This window comes from Aspergillus ambiguus (genome assembly GCF_047715705.1).
Source record: "Aspergillus ambiguus strain CBS 117.58 unplaced genomic scaffold BDV59scaffold_4, whole genome shotgun sequence".
Taxonomy (NCBI): Eukaryota; Fungi; Ascomycota; class Eurotiomycetes; order Eurotiales; family Aspergillaceae; genus Aspergillus; species Aspergillus ambiguus.
The window spans coordinates 245,690-263,302 of NW_027395517.1; the positions used below are offsets into that span (position 1 = coordinate 245,690).

The window sequence follows — 17,613 nt, forward strand, 5'->3', positions numbered from 1 at the left end:
GGCAGTTGTGTGGTGCCCCAAGCCCTAAATCGCTTAGGGCTGGCCCGCTGCTTTGGGCTTAGCGTCGCCGCTCTGCCCGTGACTCTGCCGCTAGCCGCATCGGGCAGTGCCGTTTCGGGCTACATCATATCTGACTAAGTATCTACTTCTACCACTCGTCAGCTCTACCTGTCTCTCTCTTCCCCCCATCTTCCCTGTTCCAGGTGTCTCGGTCTGCTTCTTTACTCTCTGCATTTCTGTGACTCCTCTTAGACACTCTCGTGATATCCTCGTCTCTCCACCCCTTCTCCCTCCTCTCGCCGACCCCTCCGTACAATGGACTCCCCCGCCGTCCCCGCTCCGTTAGATCCGCACGAACAACCCATCCTCGACAAGCTCCTTCGCACTCGTGATGCCCTCCTTCTGATCAAGCAGGACAAGTCCTCCTATATCAAGTCCCGCGATGTTCTTCCCCTCTACGAAGAAGTCATCGCCGAGGTGGAGAAACTCAATGCCGTGCGCAAGCAGCAGGATCGCCGGCTGGAATATAACCGACGTTAGCACTGAGTGGGCCTTGCATTAAGATGTATTTCGAGGGCAGATCACTAACGACGCTGTCTCGGTCTTTGCTTAGTGGACTACGTTCTGGATGACTGCTTCCAATTGATCTCGTTGCTGTTTCTGACCGTGGGGAGAAATAATGAGGCCCCCGCAGTGTAGGTGCCCCACGTCCATTCGCGAGAGCATCACTGACGTTGGTGTAGATATTCGCTGGCCACGACTATCCAGGTAACTTGGTCCTCCTCTATTGCCTGACATGCCAATCTGACAATCGCAGCGTCTTCTGGACCACCTAGAAGAGGCCGGCTTCTATAGCTCCAAAGACCTCGCCTCCATCACCAAGACCCTCGAGGCGATGCGCCAGACCCTGGAACGTGCCCATGAAACGCATTCTCCGGCACTATTGACGCTGCTTGAGAGTCGTCTTGAAAAGTGTCAGCTGCACCTGAACAAACTGCAGCAAGGTCTGACGGCGATGAGTCCGGATCTCGCTCCTACCCATGAGACCCTGGTATCTATCCTGCGGTCCACATCTGCCGTCAACACCCGGTCCAAGGTATGTACATCCAACATGAAATACCTTCCCTGCTAACGGGAGCAGTTCTCGGCCACCGAAGTCAACAACCTCCAGAAACAGCTGAAGAAAATCGAAGAGACTATGAAAGACGGCAACTTTGTGGGGCCGGATGGGACGCCGCTGGCGGGCCAGGAAGGCATCAAGACCCTGATGCACCGCTGTTGGCGGTGGACGGAGATCGTTCTCGAGAGGTACGTGGTCTTGCTTGTCTCATTTGGTCGGATCTAACGCGGTCTAGAGAGGGGAAAATCGATGAGCGATTCCAGGAACAATACGAACGCCTGCTGGACATCCGTAATCAGTTAGACCGACTCTCGGTAACGCAGGCTTGGTCACTGCGAGAGACAGATCTGTTTGGCTACCAGCGCAAACTCGACCGGATCGACGAGGCGCGGGTGAATGGCAATTTTGTGGATGCGGAGGGACGGCCAGCCGATCTTCATGCGCAACGGGTAAGTTTGTCCTCGCCTACTATTTGGGATTGCATCATGCTGACGAAGAAGACCCTCCTGTATCTGATCCGTCGAAGCTATGGCTACATTTATGCCCTACTGATCTCGTCGGAACCGGTGTCCGAGGCATTGCTGCCGGTCTACAATCAGCTCCAGACGCTGCGGCGGTGTCTTATCGAAGTGAAGGAATCGGGAGGCGTGGCCAACTCCCGGGAGCTCTATCCGTACAGCATGAAGCTAAATTCGATCGACAACATGCGCGTGGACGGCAAGTTCTACGTGGGCAGTGACATCCCCGAGGGCCAGGGGAGTGTCAACGCATTGCTGGCCGAATGCTACGACATTGTGTGGGAGCTGCGGGCGGCCGTCGCCGACGAAGAGGAATCGCGGTAGGGAGATATGAGCGATGGATGGATAGGCGTTGGAGGTCTCTTTTACTTTCTTGTGCTGTGCTATGATGATGCTTTTCTAATCGTTGATAGTGTAATTCAGTGACCATACCATACTGTCTTATAGTTACCATACGCGAAGAAACCGCCATGGATTGTACGGGGCCCCGGGAACCGTCATGACGGTAATGACAGTACCGTCACCCGGTATCGGCTCTACAGCCAGCCAATCAGCGAGCGGACAATAACGGCCGGCATAAAAATATCGCCCGTCGATCAATATCGACTTCTTCCTCTCCTCAATCCACACCACCCATCATGGTCACGCAACTTCTCTGGCAGCGGGCCTCCGCCTCTCGAAGGGTACGTCCTCTTCCCGTCGTGTGTGTCGCATGTGCCTAATCAATTGACCCGCAGCTGGCCAAATGCCTCCCCCCTCGTCTCCTGGCCCGCGGCCTGGCCACCGAGGCCTCCGGTGCCTCCAATCGCATGCCCCCTTATCCCAAGATCCTCCGGAACCTCGAAGAAGTGCGTCGCGTGCTCGGCTCGTCCCGTACCCTGACTCTGGCAGAGAAGATTCTTTACTCCCACCTGGCCAACCCCGAAGAATCTCTCCTGACCGGTACCAACAACGGACGCGACATCCGGGGCCAGGCGAACCTGAAGTTGAAGCCTGACCGGGTTGCTATGCAGGATGCCTCAGCTCAGATGGCCCTTCTGCAGTTCATGTCATGTGGACTCCCCTCGACCGCCGTGCCGGCCAGCATTCACTGCGACCATATGATTGTGGGTGAGCGCGGTGCCGACACCGACCTCCCTGCCTCGATTAAGGGCAACAGCGAAGTGTTCGACTTCCTGGAGAGCGCCGCTAAGCGGTATGGGATTGAGTTCTGGCCCCCTGGTGCCGGTATCATCCATCAGAGTGTGCTCGAGAACTATGCCGCTCCGGGTCTTATGATGCTGGGAACGGACAGTCACACCCCTAACGCCGGTGGACTGGGTGCTATTGCCATCGGAGTCGGTGGTGCCGATGCCGTCGACGCCCTCGTCGACGCCCCCTGGGAACTGAAGGCCCCCAAGATCCTCGGTGTGCGGCTCGAGGGTCGTCTCAACGGCTGGGCCGCGCCCAAGGACATCATCCTGCACCTGGCTGGCCAGCTGACGGTGCGTGGCGGCACGGGCTTCGTGATCGAATATCACGGTCCTGGTGTTGAGACCCTTAGCTGCACGGGCCAGGCGACCATCTGCAACATGGGAGCCGAGGTCGGCGCTACGACGTCGGTGTTCCCCTTCTCGCCCAGCATGGTGCCTTACCTGCAGGCGACTCACCGCGGCGACGTGGCCGAGGCGGCGGCGCGCATCGCCAACTCCGGTCCCAAGAATCTCCTGCGCGCGGACGACGGCGCCGAGTACGACCAGCTCATCACGATCGACCTGTCGACACTCGAACCCCACATCAACGGTCCCTTCACACCGGATCTCTCGGTGCCCCTGTCGCGGTTCGCCGACACCGTCCGTGAGAAGGGCTGGCCCGAGACCTTTGGTGCGGGCCTCATCGGCAGCTGCACCAACAGCTCGTACGAAGACATGACCCGCGCCGAGGACCTCGTCAAGCAGGCCCAGGCGGCGGGGCTCACCCCCAAGGCGGACTTCTTCATCACGCCCGGGAGCGAGCAGATCCGCGCAACGCTCGACCGCGACCAAACGTTGAACACCTTCTCCCAGGCCGGCGGCACCGTGCTGGCCAACGCCTGCGGTCCGTGTATCGGTCAGTGGAAGCGCACGGACGGCGTGGCCAAGGGCGAGGACAATGCCATCTTCACCTCGTATAACCGCAACTTCCCCGGCCGCAACGACGGCAACCGCCGCACCATGAACTTCCTCGCCTCGCCCGAGCTGGTCACCGCCCTGGCCTACTCCGGCCAGACGACCTTCAACCCCATGACCGACAGCATCACCACGCCCTCCGGCGAGAGCTTCCGCTTCCAGCCGCCCCGCGGGTCGGCCCTGCCGGATGACGGCTTCGCGGATGGCAACCCGTCGTTCCAACCCACGGCCGCGGTGCCCGATGCCACTTGCGAAGTCAAGGTGTCGCCGACGTCGGACCGGCTGGCGCTGCTGGAGCCGTTCGCGCCATTCCCCAAGGACAACCTGCGGGGTCTCAAGGTGCTCTACAAGGTGAAGGGGCAGTGCACAACGGACACGATCTCGGCGGCTGGTCCCTGGTTGAAGTACAAGGGCCACCTGCCCAACATCTCCGCGAACACGCTGATCGGCGCGGTCAACGCGGCCACGGGCGAGACCAACGTCGCCTACGATGAGCAGGGCAAGACCTACAGCATCCCCGAGCTGGCGGAGCAATGGAAGAGCCAGGGGGTGGAGTGGCTGGTGGTGGCCGAGGAGAACTACGGTGAGGGTAGTGCGCGCGAGCACGCGGCGCTGCAGCCCCGGTATCTCGGTGGACGGATCATTGTGTCCAAGAGCTTCGCGCGCATCCACGAGACGAACCTGAAGAAGCAGGGAGTGGTGCCACTGACGTTTGCCAACCCGGCCGACTACGACAAGATCGACGCCTGCGATGTGGTCGACACGGTGGGCTTGTACGAGACGCTCCAGGCGGGCGGCCAGGGCGAGATCTCGCTCCGGGTGCGCAAGCCCTCGGGCGATATAGACATCCCCGTCAAGCACACGCTGAGCCCGGACCAGTGCGGCTTCATCCTGGCCGGCAGCGCATTGAACTTGCTGGCGGGAAAGCAATAGAGGTAGAAAGAATATCAATGAAGATCCACTTGAACTATGCATATCTCCACCGGCCCCACATCTCCACATGTTCTCTTCTTATAAATAATACCAATCTACGCAGTCAATATCAACCGCAAGCTCTCCCTCACTCTATATACGGACTACCATGGAAACCCTTCGTCCCGCCTTCGCCGGTCGTCCCAGACCACTCATCTCCTACGGCCTGTCGTTCGCCGCCGCCGCCGCCCAGCATGTGAAGCAGACCTTCCAAGCGTCCCGCGTGTACGTCATCTGCTCCAGGTCGTTGGCACGCAGCACCGACACCCTGGCGCAATTGCAGCAGAGCTTGGGAGCGGACACAGTCGTCGGCGTGCGGAAGGGCATGCAGAGCCACACGCTATGGTCTGAAGTGCTCGAGATCGTGCACGATGCGCGGCGCGCGCAGGCGGACCTGCTCCTCACTGTGGGCGGCGGCAGTCTCACGGACGGGGCCAAGGTGGTGGCACTCGTACGTTTCCCACCACGCACCGGCTATACCCTCCGCATATACTCATTCATACACCATGCAGGCCCTCGCCAACGACGTCACAACGGAGGCAGACCTGCACAAGCTCAGCGTCGGCCCTGATCAATCGCCCACCATCACTGCCCCGCGCATCCCCATCATCTCCATCCCGACCTCGCTCTCCGCTGGCGAATACTCCAACTTCGCCGGTGCCACAAATGACACCACCCGCCGCAAACACTCCTTCCAGGCCCCGCTGCAGGGCCCGCAACTTGTCATCCTCGACCCGGACCTCGCCCGCTCCACCCCAGACCACATCTGGCTGAGCACCGGCGTGCGCGCCGTCGACCACTGCGTTGAGACCGCCGTCGCCATCCAGAACACCAGCGAGCATACCGACGCGCTCGCCCTGCAGGCGCTCGGCCGCCTCGTCCCGGGCCTGCTCCGCTGCAAGGCCGATCACAGCGATCGCGACGCCTACCTGCAGTGTCAGCTGGGCAGCGTGGACGCCATGGCCGCCTGCACGACGGGCGCGGTCGCGGTGCAATTGGGCGCGAGCCACGGGATCGGCCATCAGGTAAGGGTTCCTCCAACCCCATCCCCCTCCCTGGAGGCGGCTCCTGTATATATAAAGAGCGTGAGCTAATAGATGCAGCTTGGCCCCCTGGGCGTCGGCCACGGCGAAACAAGCTGCATCCTCCTCCCTGCCGTGTGCAAGTTCAACGCCCGCCATAACGCCAATACGGCGCGGCAGGCCCGCGTGCGCGACTTTCTTCTCGCCCAGCCCGTCGTGGCCGAGCTCCTCCGTCGCCGCAGCGTGGATGTCTCCGCTGCCGATCTGGGCGATCTCCTCGACGCTGTCATCCGCGAACTCGGCATGCCGCGGTCGCTGCACGACGTGCATGTCGGCCGGGACAAGCTGGACGGGCTTGCGGCCAACAGTCTGCACGACCGGTGGTGTCAGTCGAACCCTGTGCCGCTGAAGGAGAAGGAGCAAGTGTTGGAGATTCTGGAGATGGTGGTTTGACGGATCTACTGAACGGGAAAAAAAACCAAGTTACTGATATGATATCACTACCTAGTACTCATTGTATACCTCGCAACCACCCCAACCGGACGCTGTTGTCCGACATAGCGCCACACATAAACCATACTTCTGGATATCGTGCTCAAGCCGTATATAATTAAAAACAAACCACAGCCCTACTGGAAGTAACTGCGCACCGCCGCCTGGTTGTCCGGGTTCACACCCGCCAGGATCTGCTCCGCGTTCACCCCCGTGGCCGCAACGAGCTGCTTGGCCGAGCTGGCCACCCGCGCCGCCGTCTGGCCCTGCAGGGTCTCTGCCTCCAGCGCCTGCACGATGTGACCGAACACTTTGTCGGCGTTGGACATGACCGCCGGGTTTTGTCTGTGATAGTTAGCGGGTGGCCAGGTGAGAAAAGGAAGAGAAGGGACATACTGATCGATAAGCTGTGCGATGAAGGAGTACGCGTACGGGGCTGCCTCCTCGTCGTAGAGAATCGGCAGGGTGCCAATCCAGTTGGTCACGATCTCCTGGGCATTGGCCACCTTGGAGCTGTTGTAGTGCAGGATCTTGGCGATACTGGCCGAGGCGTTCTCCGTGGCGTAGACGTGCTCCTCGGTGCGCGCCTGGGGGATTTGCGTCACCTGGAACAGACTGGGGATGCTGGCGGCCACGAAGTCGCTCCAGGGCTGGCCGCCCTTCTGCGCAGCGACACCCACGCCGTACGCGGCCGCCTGACGGTTGGCGGCGTTCTGATCCTGCAGACCCGCGGCCAGCGGCTGCATGATGTGGTCCTTATACTTCCACGACTCGGCCCCACAGAACTCCAGCACGTCGTCCATGATGCACAGCGCCCACTGGCGCTGCGTCGGGTCCTGGCTGGTGATGAAGGCATCGTAGAAGGGGAGGAGGGTCTCCCACGCGGGCAGGAAGCTCGTGCCCTGGCTCTTGAAGACGGTGTGGAACGCCTTGTTCATGTCGCTCAGCAGGTTCTGGTCGTCTTCCACCGCATACTCGTAGTCCAGGTTCTCCTCCTCGTCACCGTCGCCGCCGGCCGACTCGGCCCGCTCCTCCAGACGCGCCTTCACCCGCACCTGGTAGTCCTCGAGCGTCGACTTGGCCGACTCGATGAACGCCTGCATGTGCGCCGGCGTCAGACAGTTCTTGCCCACCACCTCCAGCGACTCGTAGAAGCACTGGTACATCTCGGCCAGAGTGTCAACCGTAGGCTCCGCGCTCAGCACCTCGATGATCTTCTCCGCGACCTTGCTCCACATCTGCGCGAATCCGGGCGACGTGTCCCCGTGCGCCTTGCTGTACGCGTTGAGCAGCTGTGGGATGAGCTTGGCCGACGACACCCGCACGGGATCGTGGAAGAAGAAGGCCAGACCCGGCACCGCGATCTTCTCCATCGTCTCCAACACGTAAGGCTCGAAGGCCGCCTCCAGGATCTGCGCGTAGATTGTGATCAGCTCAATGGCCGTGTTCTTGTCCTCCAGCGCGCTGGTCTTGATGCCAATGATCTTGCCCTTCAGTGGTACCAGCTCCCAGCCCTCGTCTTGCTCCACCTGGTCGATCTGGTCCTCGTCGTCCAGCAGCTGGATATCAGCCTTGGCGGCCGCCACCGTCAACAACGGCGGCATCACGCCGGGGAGATACGGCACGAAATCGGGGCCGAGGACCCGGCACATGCGGCCCCAGCAGTGCAGCAGGTACTGCGACTGCGGGTCGTCCGCGTCGACGATGTTTTGTTGGATGGTGCCCAGCAACTGCACCAGGTTGAGCGCATCCTGACCCATCTTCTCCTTGCCGACCGCCAGGGCGATCAGAGTCGCGCACTCCATCGCCTTGGCCCGCAGCAGCCGGTACTCCTTCGACTGCTCCTCCTTCAGCACGTTGAACAAGAGGGGCATGAGGGTATCATAGTACTGGTCGAATGCGTTCTCGGCGGAATCGGCGATAGTTGCGATGGTAGAGAGCGCCTGTTCCTGGACATAGCGCTTGGGGCTGCGGAGGAGCTGCAGCAGATGCTGGAGGAGATCCGCGAGGTAAGGCTCGAGGATCTTACGCTCAGCTTCCTCGCAGAAGTTGACCAGCGCGGCGGCAGCGTGGGCCTGGACGCGCGGTTCGGTGCTGTCCAGCACGGGAATGATGTTCGTGAGCACCACGTTGTGATACTTGTCCTGCATGGTGCCCGCGAAGTCGGTGCTCATCTGGCCTAGCGCGTTGCAGCCGGCATACCGGACGCGGGGATGCGGATCCTGGAGTGCCGGCACCACGAGCGCCAGAACCTGGTCCAGCTCCCCCACCATCAGGTCGCGGCAGCCCTCCGAGATGGCCGAGATAGCCATGAGAGCGGCGTGGCGATCACGCCAGGCAGAAGACGACATCATACGGGGGATCCAGTTGAAGGTGGCGGGCAAAATCACCTGACCACCGAGCTTGTTGGCCAGGCGATCCATACACTGCTCGCCAGCGACATGGTTGAGATCGCTCTCTTCGAGGTCAAGCTAGAAAACAGTCAGAAACATCGCGGACCCCGAAACTTTATCGAACTTACATCCTCCGACGCATTCCACTCGGCAGCATCGTCATCGTCGACTCCGATGTCTGTCATCAAGCTCAAACACTGGGTGACCATCTCACGGGCAAACTCGGGATCCTTGCGGCACATGTTGGGAGCATAGTCGGCGAAGGTCGCCATCAGCTCTAGTGCATTCTGGCGCACCTGGTCACTGAGGTCCTTGTCGGCGATGACGCTGATGCTGAACTTGACGAGGTTGTTGAACATGCCCTTGAACATCTTGGGGCTGATCTCGGCGAGGTCGATGAGAGCCATGAAGGCGGAGGAGAGCTCGTCACTCTCGGAGGACTCCTTCAAAGGGGGCAACACGTTGAGAAGGTCGGGCGCCAAAGAGAAGAACTTCTGCTGGGACTTCTTGGGTATGGAGCGGAAGAAGGACGCGAAGGCCTCCATGGCCGCGATGCGCACCTACGGAGGGTTAGCTAACCGCGGGGCCGGATCCGAAGGAGGGGACAAGCCTACAGCAACGATATCATCCTTGAAACCCTTGTTGAACACACCGGAGACGGCATCCTCATGAGGTCGTTCAATGATACCCGGCGTAGTAGAGAAGATGCGGTAGGCGGCTTCCCGCAGACCAGCATCGGGGGACTGGCTCGCCTGGAAGAGAACACCGAGCAGCTCCGGCCATTGGTCGCCTGAAGAGGACCGTCAACTCAATGGAAACACTGCCACCAGCTCACAAGGGATTGACATACCATTGTCGGTGTACTGTCGTGCAATCTCTGCGACAGCGTCGCCGATCTTCTTGCGCACGTCGGTGGTGGACTCGCTGGTGAGACAGGTCACCAGCTTCTCGCGGATGACCAGACGCTGTTCGCCGCTCAGGGTCGAAAAGAGCTCCTTGACTTCATTCGTGACGGGGTCTTTCCGGGTTTTCGTCGCGATTCTTCTGAACAGGACGGCGGAGAATGCACGAGTCTAGGGAGTCAGCATTTCCTCAGGCAGACTGGCGCCGCGCTCTCACTCCGCGGACATGGAACACCTACCACTACCTCTTCAGCACCTTGAATCTGTTCTGCCAAGCCCATCAACAGGACGTCGGGGCGGTTCTGAATCCAATCATTGTTCAGCTGCTCTTCGGCCTGGGCGCGCACGTTGTTGTCCGGGGTGGAGAGGGCGCGCAGCAGCTGCGAGAGCGCTGAGTGAACCTCGGGAGGCAGCAATGACATGGCGTCTCCTCAATGACTCGGTAGACGGAACCCAGCGAGAGTCGTGATCGCGACACGGTGGTGGACAACAGGACGCGGATAGGATGTTTGAACGCGAGGTGGGGTAGTAGGGGTTCAGTAATTTTTTGTTTGGTGGGGTGTGATTTTGGCGTTGGAATGCACTCCGAGCGAGACGAAGCAGGATCCCACGAGGACGAGACGGAAAGACGGAGAGGAGTAGTGAATCAGACAGAGGGAATCGCCGACTGCATCCCAACTGCCAGCAGAGAAGGTGAAGTCGAAGGAGAGTCGCTCAGGAGGTTTTTTTTTTGTTCCCGCTAACCCGTTTGGTAATGATGCCTGAGGCACCACAAGCTGACTACCTAGTACATGCAGGATGGTTTCTACCAAGCGCAAGGTATGCGTCGGGATGCGTAGTATGTTCAAATATATTAATACAGGCTTCTACGCTTCAAACAATCAAACAGCGGTATCTAGAAATCCAACAGCCTCTCCTTACCGACTGGTTGCCCGGCTCAGCACAAACACGCCGGCAATCACCGCCGCCAACGTCACAATCGCTCCAGGCAACAGGAGCTCATTCGGCACTCCCGCAATAAACTGCTCCTCCGGGTGGTGCGAAGGATACGTCTGAACTCGAGGCTTGGCCACCGGTGCTTCTTCAGACGCCTCCGACGCGGGGGGAGCGGGTTTCTCCTCCACGGGCTTGGGCGGCTCAGCGGGCGCCGGCACGGGGGGGTGCGTCGGATCGTGCACAAACAGGTCGACCTTGTCCCGACGCGTTTGTCGGGCCACGTGGATGGCGTCCGCCAGGTCCTGATCCGTGGTGATGGAGACAGTGTCGCCCTCATTGTCCAGGTAGCTCAGCGCGTATCCGGTGTTGCTCAACACGCCATCTTCCACCACCGACGCACCACCCACAGCCTCACACTCGGGGCCCAACTTGGCCGTCACCTGACCCACGAGGTCCGCAATGCCCGCCGTGGGGAGCACGTTGACCCGGTGCACGCGACCACTAGGCGCCTTAAACTTGAACGGGAATGGAGCGGGTTCCCCGTGATGGTGGTCAATGTATTCCGAATGCTCATCCCCACCATGATGCGAAGCGGACTCGTTCGGGAGAACACTGTCTCGCGCGTCATAACTAGCCTTGGGATCCTCAGGACTCATTACTGACCGGTGGGGGGTATGGGGCCGTTGGCTACCCGAGACCATCGAATCGGACTCATGATCCATCGACAGCCAGAATTTGTTCCAGGCGGGGCCCTCGTCGTCCTGGGTCTGCATCGAGTTGATCTGCATGTTTCAGTTAGCGACATGACCGCGGAGGGATATATCAAGGAGAGGGGTCCAACCTGCTCCAGCGTGGCATAAGTCAACTTCAACACATCCACCATGCCCACAATTTCGCCCGATTCGTTCATCACAGGAAGATTCAGGTAGTGCCCATCTATCCAAGGTTAGCTGCAACCGTTGTTTTATTCGCAAACAGCAAAGTACACACCATGCATCTTCCGGAGAGCCGCCTGGATGCTCATGTCGGAGGGAGCAAAATCCGGGTGAGGAGTCATCACCCGCACCACACTGCAGGTGGCCGGATCCAGACCCGGAGCGATGACACGGAGAACAATGTCCTTGCTGGTGAAGATACCAGTAATGGATCCCTGGTCCTGAACAAGCAGGGCCGTGGTGTGATGCTCCTTCATCAAGGCAGCAGCATCCTTGACAGAAGTGCGCACCGACACGGTGGTAGGGGGCATGCCATCAAGAACAGTCTCCAGGGTCGGACCGGACATCTTGGAACGCAGCGCCTCGACATACTGGATGATTTGCTGCGGCTGACTGGAACCCAGTTCGGTCTGCACGCCTTCCAAGGCATCATACAATTTGCGGGAGGAGCTGTAGGCGCGCTCCAACTTTTCCATGGCATCGTAGAAGCACTTGGTGATATCGAGCACACCAGAGATATCCTGGTTCTCATCCATCACGGGGAGATGGCGGAAACCCTTCCGGACCATCAGGTCGAGAGCATCGGTAGCGCTGGTATCGGTGCGGGCACAGAGGGGGTTCTTGGTCATGATCTCCGAGACAGTGATTTGGCGAGCCTGCTGGCCGGTGCCGACCACACGGAAGGCCAGATCCTTTGCGGTGAAGATACCAGCGATGCGATCATCGTCATCGGTAACCAGGACGCAATCCTCGCGCTTAGCGGCCATCAACTGGGCGGCCTCCGCAATGGTGGTGTTGGGCTTGATCTGGAGGGCCTGACTGGGTTTGAGAGCGAGAACCGTACCAGGAGGGGCCTTGCGCGACCGATGGGCTCTCGCAGGATTGTGCCTCTTCTTGTTGAGGTCGGCCTCCATTTTCCGTCGGATAGCCTGACCGACTAATTAGCCCATACTGGACGGAAAGCTGGACAGGGGACTCGACGCGATTCTCGACGCGACAAAAGGCAGACAAGGACGCCAGACACCGGATCGACCGCACATACCTCATCACGTTTGGACTGATTCTGTCGTTGACGACTACTGGCGGCACTCATGGTGGAACTACCGATGTCGCTGCCCGGGGTATGAGGGGCGGGAGATGGAGAGGAGATGGAACTGAGATCGGTACGAGGACGAGGAATGTGGGAGGCGGAGGGACTGTCACTAAAGTCCGGCAGCCTGCCTCTTCCGACGGTCTTATGACTGATGGTCCCCTTGTAGGTCCCTGTAGTCGACATCTCCGAGTCCCAGGCCAGGCGCTGATTGCGTACGGGGTAAGACAAAAACAAAGGAGGGGTGGGGAGAGAGCCGGACAGGGATGGGATGGAGGGTGAAGAGGAGATCAGACGAGAGAACTCGACAAGCTAGTGGCGGCAGTGTCTGGGATGGTTCGAGACGGAGGGCGTTCATGCAAGGAAGAGGGAACAATTCATCAGGAGGAGAGAAAGTGACAGGGGGTAAACAAAGGATGCCTTGGTGCCTGGGGCATCAACATCGGCTCTGCGCCTCAGGTGTCGATCGCACATGACTTCGCTTAACCTAGGGTTCCGCAACCACACACACCCTTTCCGCCTCCATCACCAAGTCCAGTCCGTCTCCGAGTGCCTCACGACAACCCATTCCCGGACGACAAGCCAGTGCGTTTCCTCCCATCTCTCTTCGACTTGTCCCGTCCCTCTCTAACCGACTGCAACAGAAAATCCGTCAAGATGGTCAAGAAGAGGGCTAACAAGTAAGACCGATCCCTTCCTTTTCCCTATACTGCCATGCATTCAATATCATATCAAATCCAACTACCACCGTCACGATCACTCGGGATTTCGAAAACACACGAGTCTTTGGCCCGACATGAATCACTTTCAACTACACCTCACACCATTGTCATCATCGGTTCAGGACTAACGTCTTCCCAGCGGTCGCAACAAGAACGGCCGCGGCCACGTCAAGCCCGTGCGCTGCTCCAACTGCGCTCGCTGCGTCCCCAAGGACAAGGCCATCAAGAGATTCACCATCCGTAACATGGTCGAGTCCGCTGCCATCCGTACGTTCGACCCTGCGTCTCTGGAGTTTCTCGCGTGTGGACCGAAGCGCCGTACTCGAATCGAGATCGGAACAAGAGAAGGATAAGACAGAGGGCGGTTAACGGGGGAAGAGACGGTTACGCTTCGCGACACACGACGGGAATTCACAATCGTCCAGTCTCCCGCTGACTCCGAACCAGGTGATATCTCCGACGCCTCCGTCTTCACCGACTACGCCGTCCCCAAGATGTACCTCAAGCTGCAGTACTGCGTCTCTTGCGCCATCCACGGCAAGATCGTGCGGTACGCTTCTCCCTTCACCTACGCCAACGCATTCCCCAACCCAATACTGATGGTCATAGTGTCCGTTCCCGGGAAGGTCGTCGCAACCGTGCCCCCCCTCCGCGTATCCGGTACAACAAGGACGGCAAGAAGCTGAACCCCCCTCAGGCCGCCAAGGCTATGTAAGGAAGGAATTCAAACAGAACGAGAAGATTAAAAAATGGAATTAGTTTAAACGGCTTCTATCTGGCTTCTATTCTTGTTTTTTCCTCTTTCCGAAACATACCTTTTTCTCTTACTACGGTTCAAATGGAATGATTGGGTTTCAGTTTTACGGTTAAAGAGCTTGCACTAGGGTCTTTCGACAGGAGACCATTCAAAAAGCAGGAGGTGGCGAGTTTGGTTCTGGTAGACGACCAACTGGCAATCGGTGAACCGATTCTGATTTCCTCGACGAGCTGGTGTGTCTGGAGGTGGTTAGGTCGGACATAACGACTGAAAAAAACAAATGACAAAGATTCATGACAACTGCCTTGAGTGTAGTCGGTAAGGTAGTAGGATGCTTCCCAGCCCAGTAGAGTTCCATACGTCCGTACAATCGGATAACACCCAGATTCAACACTCGTCCGGATAGAGGTCTTCCAGCCGTGGCCGCATCAGTTAGATTAATCTAACAATGCTAATGGATAATTCCTGGATTCGTCTATTAACACATCCGTGTAACGAAAGAAAACATGCTAAACATGGTATATAACATCAAAGCACATCTATCAGGGATAGAGATACCCCTTCTCGAAATAGTTCCCATACATATCTACCATCCCACTTCGGCCCTTGGGCGCCGCATTGCGCACGATCTTTACCTCTCCTTTCCAATGTCCTTCCACGAAGTGTGCCATCGAAGCCATCGGCCCAGTCACACCACCACCTAGAGTTGTGAGACTCGGCGACGGCGACGGCGACCGCAAGGCTGGACTAGAAGGTGACAATAACGACCCTGGAGAACTCGCGTTGATAGTACTCCGGCGCTTTCGGTCGCTTCGTACCAGTTCTTCATACTCAGCTTTCTTTGCGCGACGGAAGGCGGCAAGTTCAGCTACAACATCGATCACTGGCTCCTCAAGTTGTGGTGGACATTGGCCATCTTTACCAGTAGGAGTGAACCTCATATTCTGTGACACCGATGTGACCGAATCAGGCCGTGAACGCAGCCATGAACGTCGGCTCGGAAGGAAAGTGCCACTACCAGGCGACAGGTCCGTCTCTGAGGCGTTGGACAGATTGAAATCATCGTCCTCCGGGATCAACGAGACCTTCTCATTCAACACAGCCATGGGGAAGTATTTCCCAGGATCATTCTGGGGAACACCGCATTCATCCTCACCGAAAAAGCTGAAGTCGTCCATGGCGGCAGACCAAAGATTTTCGAGGTCTCTGTCCCCGGTGCTTGATTTCGACACCCCGGAGTGGTAGCTCAAAGGCTTCCATGCGGTTAATCCTACCGGGCGTGCTGATCTGTCTACTGGGGTAACTTCAAGCACTAGACGTCTCAATGAAAACAGAGAGCGAGCCCGTTCTTGTTCGGCCCTAGCCCGGGCTTGTCCAGGCGGAAGGGAATAATCAGAGCCTGCCTGGAGTGTCGCCAGCAACGCTTCGTTCGAACAGGCTGTGATAAACCGGATAATAGATCTCAGGACGGCCGAGTTTGCAGGAACGTGGGAGGGAACATCAGTTAGAACTAATGTCTCGAGGTGAGGAACATGGGAAGGATGGAGGTAAGGCAAGCTGGTCTTTCTCCCATCTCGCCGAGGGATTGACTGATTCTTGGGTCGTTTGGAAAGTAGCTCTTGGATTTTCTGACTGCGGACATCGTCTAGTGGCAGCGGAGATGGGCATCGTTGAACAGAATCTAGTGTTTCAAGATGTGAGTCTGATCGACGGATAGAACGACTCTGTGACATGGGAGACATCGAGAAAGTTGTGTCCTCAGAGGAAGATACATCTCCAGTTTTTACATCAGCTTGGACCACCTCCGGTGCAAAAACTGACCCCCTTCGGCGGAGTGGAAGCGGCTCGTCTTCGTACACATTTGGTTCTCGTCGAATCTCCCGAGAGCTGGTGGAAGAGCCCGACGCCGGAGGAACTGGATCCCCTGGAAGTTCAAAAATGGGATCACTTCCCGGTAACTCGTGGAGTCCATGACTGACATCTAACTCGGCCTCCTGGGGTACCGGCAAATTGCTCTCCGTGGCAAGTTCAGGCAGAAAGGCATGCGGTGATTCAGGCTCCTTGAGCGGCGCATCAGCCGTGCAGATAAGGTGATGCCCACGGAGATACGTCAGATTCTCTTTAGCCGCAGATCCCAAAATGGGGATTAATTTTTCAGATCCAGGCAGAGCCTGAAGATCCTCCTGAGCCGCTGACGGTAGCGAAAGCTGTCCCTTTGTGAGAGACCGGGCTGTGTCAACGGTTCCAACATCGAGGGCATGAAGACAGGACGAAGCTAGGAGACCGGCTACACCCTCGACGGTAATTTGGTTGTCCGCTATATAAAGGTGGGTCACACCTACGTGCGGCAGGTCCTCAACCCATAAGCGCCCTGTCAAAGGTTGAGTCAATGTTTTCATGAATTGCTCGTCGAGGCTAGGGTTCCTGAGCAACCTAGTAGTCGGTGAAGAGATATGTGACTGGGCTGTGCTCGAGCGATCTTGGGGAGAGAATGAGGCCTGAAGCAACGACCGGACAGCCATATCAGTAAGATAATTATTCCTCAGATCCAGAAAACGGACTCTCAAGCCGATCGCATTGGCTAGGAATTCGGCGTCCTGATCCTTTAACCCGATCCCGCGGAGTTTCAAAACCTGAAGATGCTCAAGCTGTGACAAGGCCGACAGAACAATCTGGTCACGGGCTGGAGTGGTGTATGAAAGATCCAGGTAGATAAGCTCATGGAAACGGAGTAGCGTTTCTGCAAGCCCTGTGGAAGTGGTGTTCGGCTCATGGTCTGCGAGGAGCAAACGAACATTGTATGTGACTTGATGTTCTGTTTTAGCGGCACCTTTCAAGGCCATCATAGCATTATGGTCGAAGAACGGTAGTTTAGAGACAATGAGCGACTGTAGGCATGGTAGGCGTTCGAGAATCTCCCTCAACCATTCGGGCCGTGGGCCGCCATATATCTCTGACAGCGCGGGGGGCAAGTGAAGCGTGTGGGTCAGCATTCGTACCCCAAGACTTGCATATTTAAGGGTTCGTCGAAAGCGTGTCAGGGCCACTGGCGGCCGGATTAGTACGAGCAACAGACCATGAGTCCAAGTGGCTGTCCATACCATAAACGGCATCATTGTCGGTCCCGAAATGCGACGCCGGATCTCCCCACAGGAAGGGCATGAATATCTGGTGCCATCTTCGACAGACCAATGTAGCAGCACACAGATCACTTGATGGAATGTACCGGGCGATGACGGACCAAGCATCTCTGGTTGTTGCGGTTTGGTAAGACGGCGGTGTTGTCTCCATGACGTGAGAGCCGTGACTGTAGATGCTGTTCACACGGAGAGTGATATTAATCAGGAGACGCAGTGCATACGCAGCACAGTTGATGCATATCTCTATAAACGAATGGATTCCCTGCTCGAACACAGAAATAGAGAAGAAGAAAGCTGAATGTTGGAAGATCTATATTTACAACAGGGCTGAATAAGCTTGCCCTATTAGGCAATAAGGCGTTCTTGCCCCCCGCCTTGCCAGCACGTGATGGAGGGGAGTGTATCATCACGTGATATATGTCGGCGGCGATAAGAAAAATTTTCCCGATCTAAATAGATCTTCACAT

General features: G+C 57.7%; 7 protein-coding genes across 7 annotated transcripts; 4 read left to right on the forward strand and 3 right to left on the reverse strand.

Annotated features, from left to right (window-relative positions):
- The first annotated feature begins 167 nt into the window (after positions 1–167).
- Positions 168–2,267, forward strand: BDV59DRAFT_170761 (uncharacterized protein). The gene is made up of 7 exons (XM_073688466.1): positions 168–535; positions 614–695; positions 744–768; positions 818–1,096; positions 1,142–1,308; positions 1,356–1,569; positions 1,621–2,267. Exons 1-7 carry the CDS (start codon positions 316–318, stop codon positions 1,960–1,962), a joined length of 1,329 nt encoding a protein of 442 aa, XP_073551247.1. The 5' UTR covers positions 168–315; the 3' UTR covers positions 1,963–2,267.
- BDV59DRAFT_170763 (aconitate hydratase ACO2) lies at positions 2,268–5,064 on the forward strand. Its single transcript, XM_073688467.1, has 2 exons — positions 2,268–2,321; positions 2,376–5,064. The coding sequence occupies exons 1-2, from the start codon at positions 2,277–2,279 to the stop codon at positions 4,716–4,718; spliced, it is 2,388 nt and encodes a 795-aa protein (XP_073551248.1). The 5' UTR covers positions 2,268–2,276; the 3' UTR covers positions 4,719–5,064.
- Positions 4,867–6,232, forward strand: BDV59DRAFT_198860 (iron-containing alcohol dehydrogenase; the record flags this gene model as incomplete). Its single annotated transcript, XM_073693237.1, has 3 exons — positions 4,867–5,208; positions 5,270–5,782; positions 5,861–6,232. The coding sequence occupies 3 exons, from the start codon at positions 4,867–4,869 to the stop codon at positions 6,230–6,232; spliced, it is 1,227 nt and encodes a 408-aa protein (XP_073551249.1).
- On the reverse strand, positions 6,075–10,253 carry BDV59DRAFT_170768 (nuclear import receptor PSE1). Its single transcript, XM_073688468.1, has 6 exons — positions 9,806–10,253; positions 9,515–9,737; positions 9,279–9,454; positions 8,793–9,224; positions 6,668–8,742; positions 6,075–6,616 (listed from the first exon to the last, which is right to left on the reverse strand). Exons 1-6 carry the CDS (start codon positions 9,986–9,988, stop codon positions 6,409–6,411), a joined length of 3,297 nt encoding a protein of 1,098 aa, XP_073551250.1. The 5' UTR covers positions 9,989–10,253; the 3' UTR covers positions 6,075–6,408.
- Positions 10,254–12,918, reverse strand: BDV59DRAFT_170773 (CBS and PB1 domain protein). Its single transcript, XM_073688469.1, has 4 exons — positions 12,480–12,918; positions 11,493–12,366; positions 11,344–11,438; positions 10,254–11,284 (listed from the first exon to the last, which is right to left on the reverse strand). Exons 1-4 carry the CDS (start codon positions 12,711–12,713, stop codon positions 10,484–10,486), a joined length of 2,004 nt encoding a protein of 667 aa, XP_073551251.1. The 5' UTR covers positions 12,714–12,918; the 3' UTR covers positions 10,254–10,483.
- A 123-nt stretch (positions 12,919–13,041) lies between these two features.
- On the forward strand, positions 13,042–14,305 carry BDV59DRAFT_170777 (40S ribosomal protein eS26). Its single transcript, XM_073688470.1, has 5 exons — positions 13,042–13,112; positions 13,172–13,207; positions 13,389–13,516; positions 13,697–13,799; positions 13,859–14,305. Exons 2-5 carry the CDS (start codon positions 13,185–13,187, stop codon positions 13,962–13,964), a joined length of 360 nt encoding a protein of 119 aa, XP_073551252.1. The 5' UTR covers positions 13,042–13,112; positions 13,172–13,184; the 3' UTR covers positions 13,965–14,305.
- BDV59DRAFT_170780 (leucine rich repeat domain protein) lies at positions 14,306–17,591 on the reverse strand. The gene is made up of 2 exons (XM_073688471.1): positions 17,108–17,591; positions 14,306–17,052 (listed from the first exon to the last, which is right to left on the reverse strand). The coding sequence occupies exons 1-2, from the start codon at positions 17,295–17,297 to the stop codon at positions 14,549–14,551; spliced, it is 2,694 nt and encodes an 897-aa protein (XP_073551253.1). The 5' UTR covers positions 17,298–17,591; the 3' UTR covers positions 14,306–14,548.
- Between the last annotated feature and the right edge of the window lie 22 nt (positions 17,592–17,613).

Excerpts from the sequence above, each read along its gene's own strand:
- BDV59DRAFT_170777 (XM_073688470.1), top strand. The coding sequence starts at position 13,185 with ATGGTCAAGAAGAGGGCTAACAA. Across the intron at positions 13,517-13,696 it reads GGTCGAGTCCGCTGCCATCC|GTGATATCTCCGACGCCTCC; the intron begins GTACGTTCGACC and ends ACTCCGAACCAG. Across the intron at positions 13,800-13,858 it reads ATCCACGGCAAGATCGTGCG|TGTCCGTTCCCGGGAAGGTC; the intron begins GTACGCTTCTCC and ends TGATGGTCATAG.
- BDV59DRAFT_170780 (XM_073688471.1), bottom strand. The coding sequence starts at position 17,297 with ATGGAGACAACACCGCCGTCTTACCAAACCGCAACAACCAGAGATGCT. Across the intron at positions 17,053-17,107 it reads CGACAATGATGCCGTTTATG|TGGCCCTGACACGCTTTCGA; the intron begins GTATGGACAGCC and ends TCCGGCCGCCAG.
- BDV59DRAFT_170761 (XM_073688466.1), top strand. The coding sequence starts at position 316 with ATGGACTCCCCCGCCGTCCCCGCTCCGTTAGATCCGCACGAACAACCC. Across the intron at positions 769-817 it reads CGCTGGCCACGACTATCCAG|CGTCTTCTGGACCACCTAGA; the intron begins GTAACTTGGTCC and ends TGACAATCGCAG. Across the intron at positions 1,309-1,355 it reads ACGGAGATCGTTCTCGAGAG|AGAGGGGAAAATCGATGAGC; the intron begins GTACGTGGTCTT and ends AACGCGGTCTAG.
- BDV59DRAFT_170763 (XM_073688467.1), top strand. The coding sequence starts at position 2,277 with ATGGTCACGCAACTTCTCTGGCAGCGGGCCTCCGCCTCTCGAAGG. Across the intron at positions 2,322-2,375 it reads GGGCCTCCGCCTCTCGAAGG|CTGGCCAAATGCCTCCCCCC; the intron begins GTACGTCCTCTT and ends ATTGACCCGCAG.
- BDV59DRAFT_170768 (XM_073688468.1), bottom strand. The coding sequence starts at position 9,988 with ATGTCATTGCTGCCTCCCGAGGTTCACTCAGCGCTCTCGCAGCTGCTG. Across the intron at positions 9,738-9,805 it reads AAGGTGCTGAAGAGGTAGTG|ACTCGTGCATTCTCCGCCGT; the intron begins GTAGGTGTTCCA and ends CTGACTCCCTAG. Across the intron at positions 6,617-6,667 it reads ATCGCACAGCTTATCGATCA|ACAAAACCCGGCGGTCATGT; the intron begins GTATGTCCCTTC and ends TAACTATCACAG.
- BDV59DRAFT_170773 (XM_073688469.1), bottom strand. The coding sequence starts at position 12,713 with ATGTCGACTACAGGGACCTACAAGGGGACCATCAGTCATAAGACCGTC. Across the intron at positions 11,439-11,492 it reads GGCTCTCCGGAAGATGCATG|ATGGGCACTACCTGAATCTT; the intron begins GTGTGTACTTTG and ends AACCTTGGATAG. Across the intron at positions 11,285-11,343 it reads CTTATGCCACGCTGGAGCAG|ATCAACTCGATGCAGACCCA; the intron begins GTTGGACCCCTC and ends TGAAACATGCAG.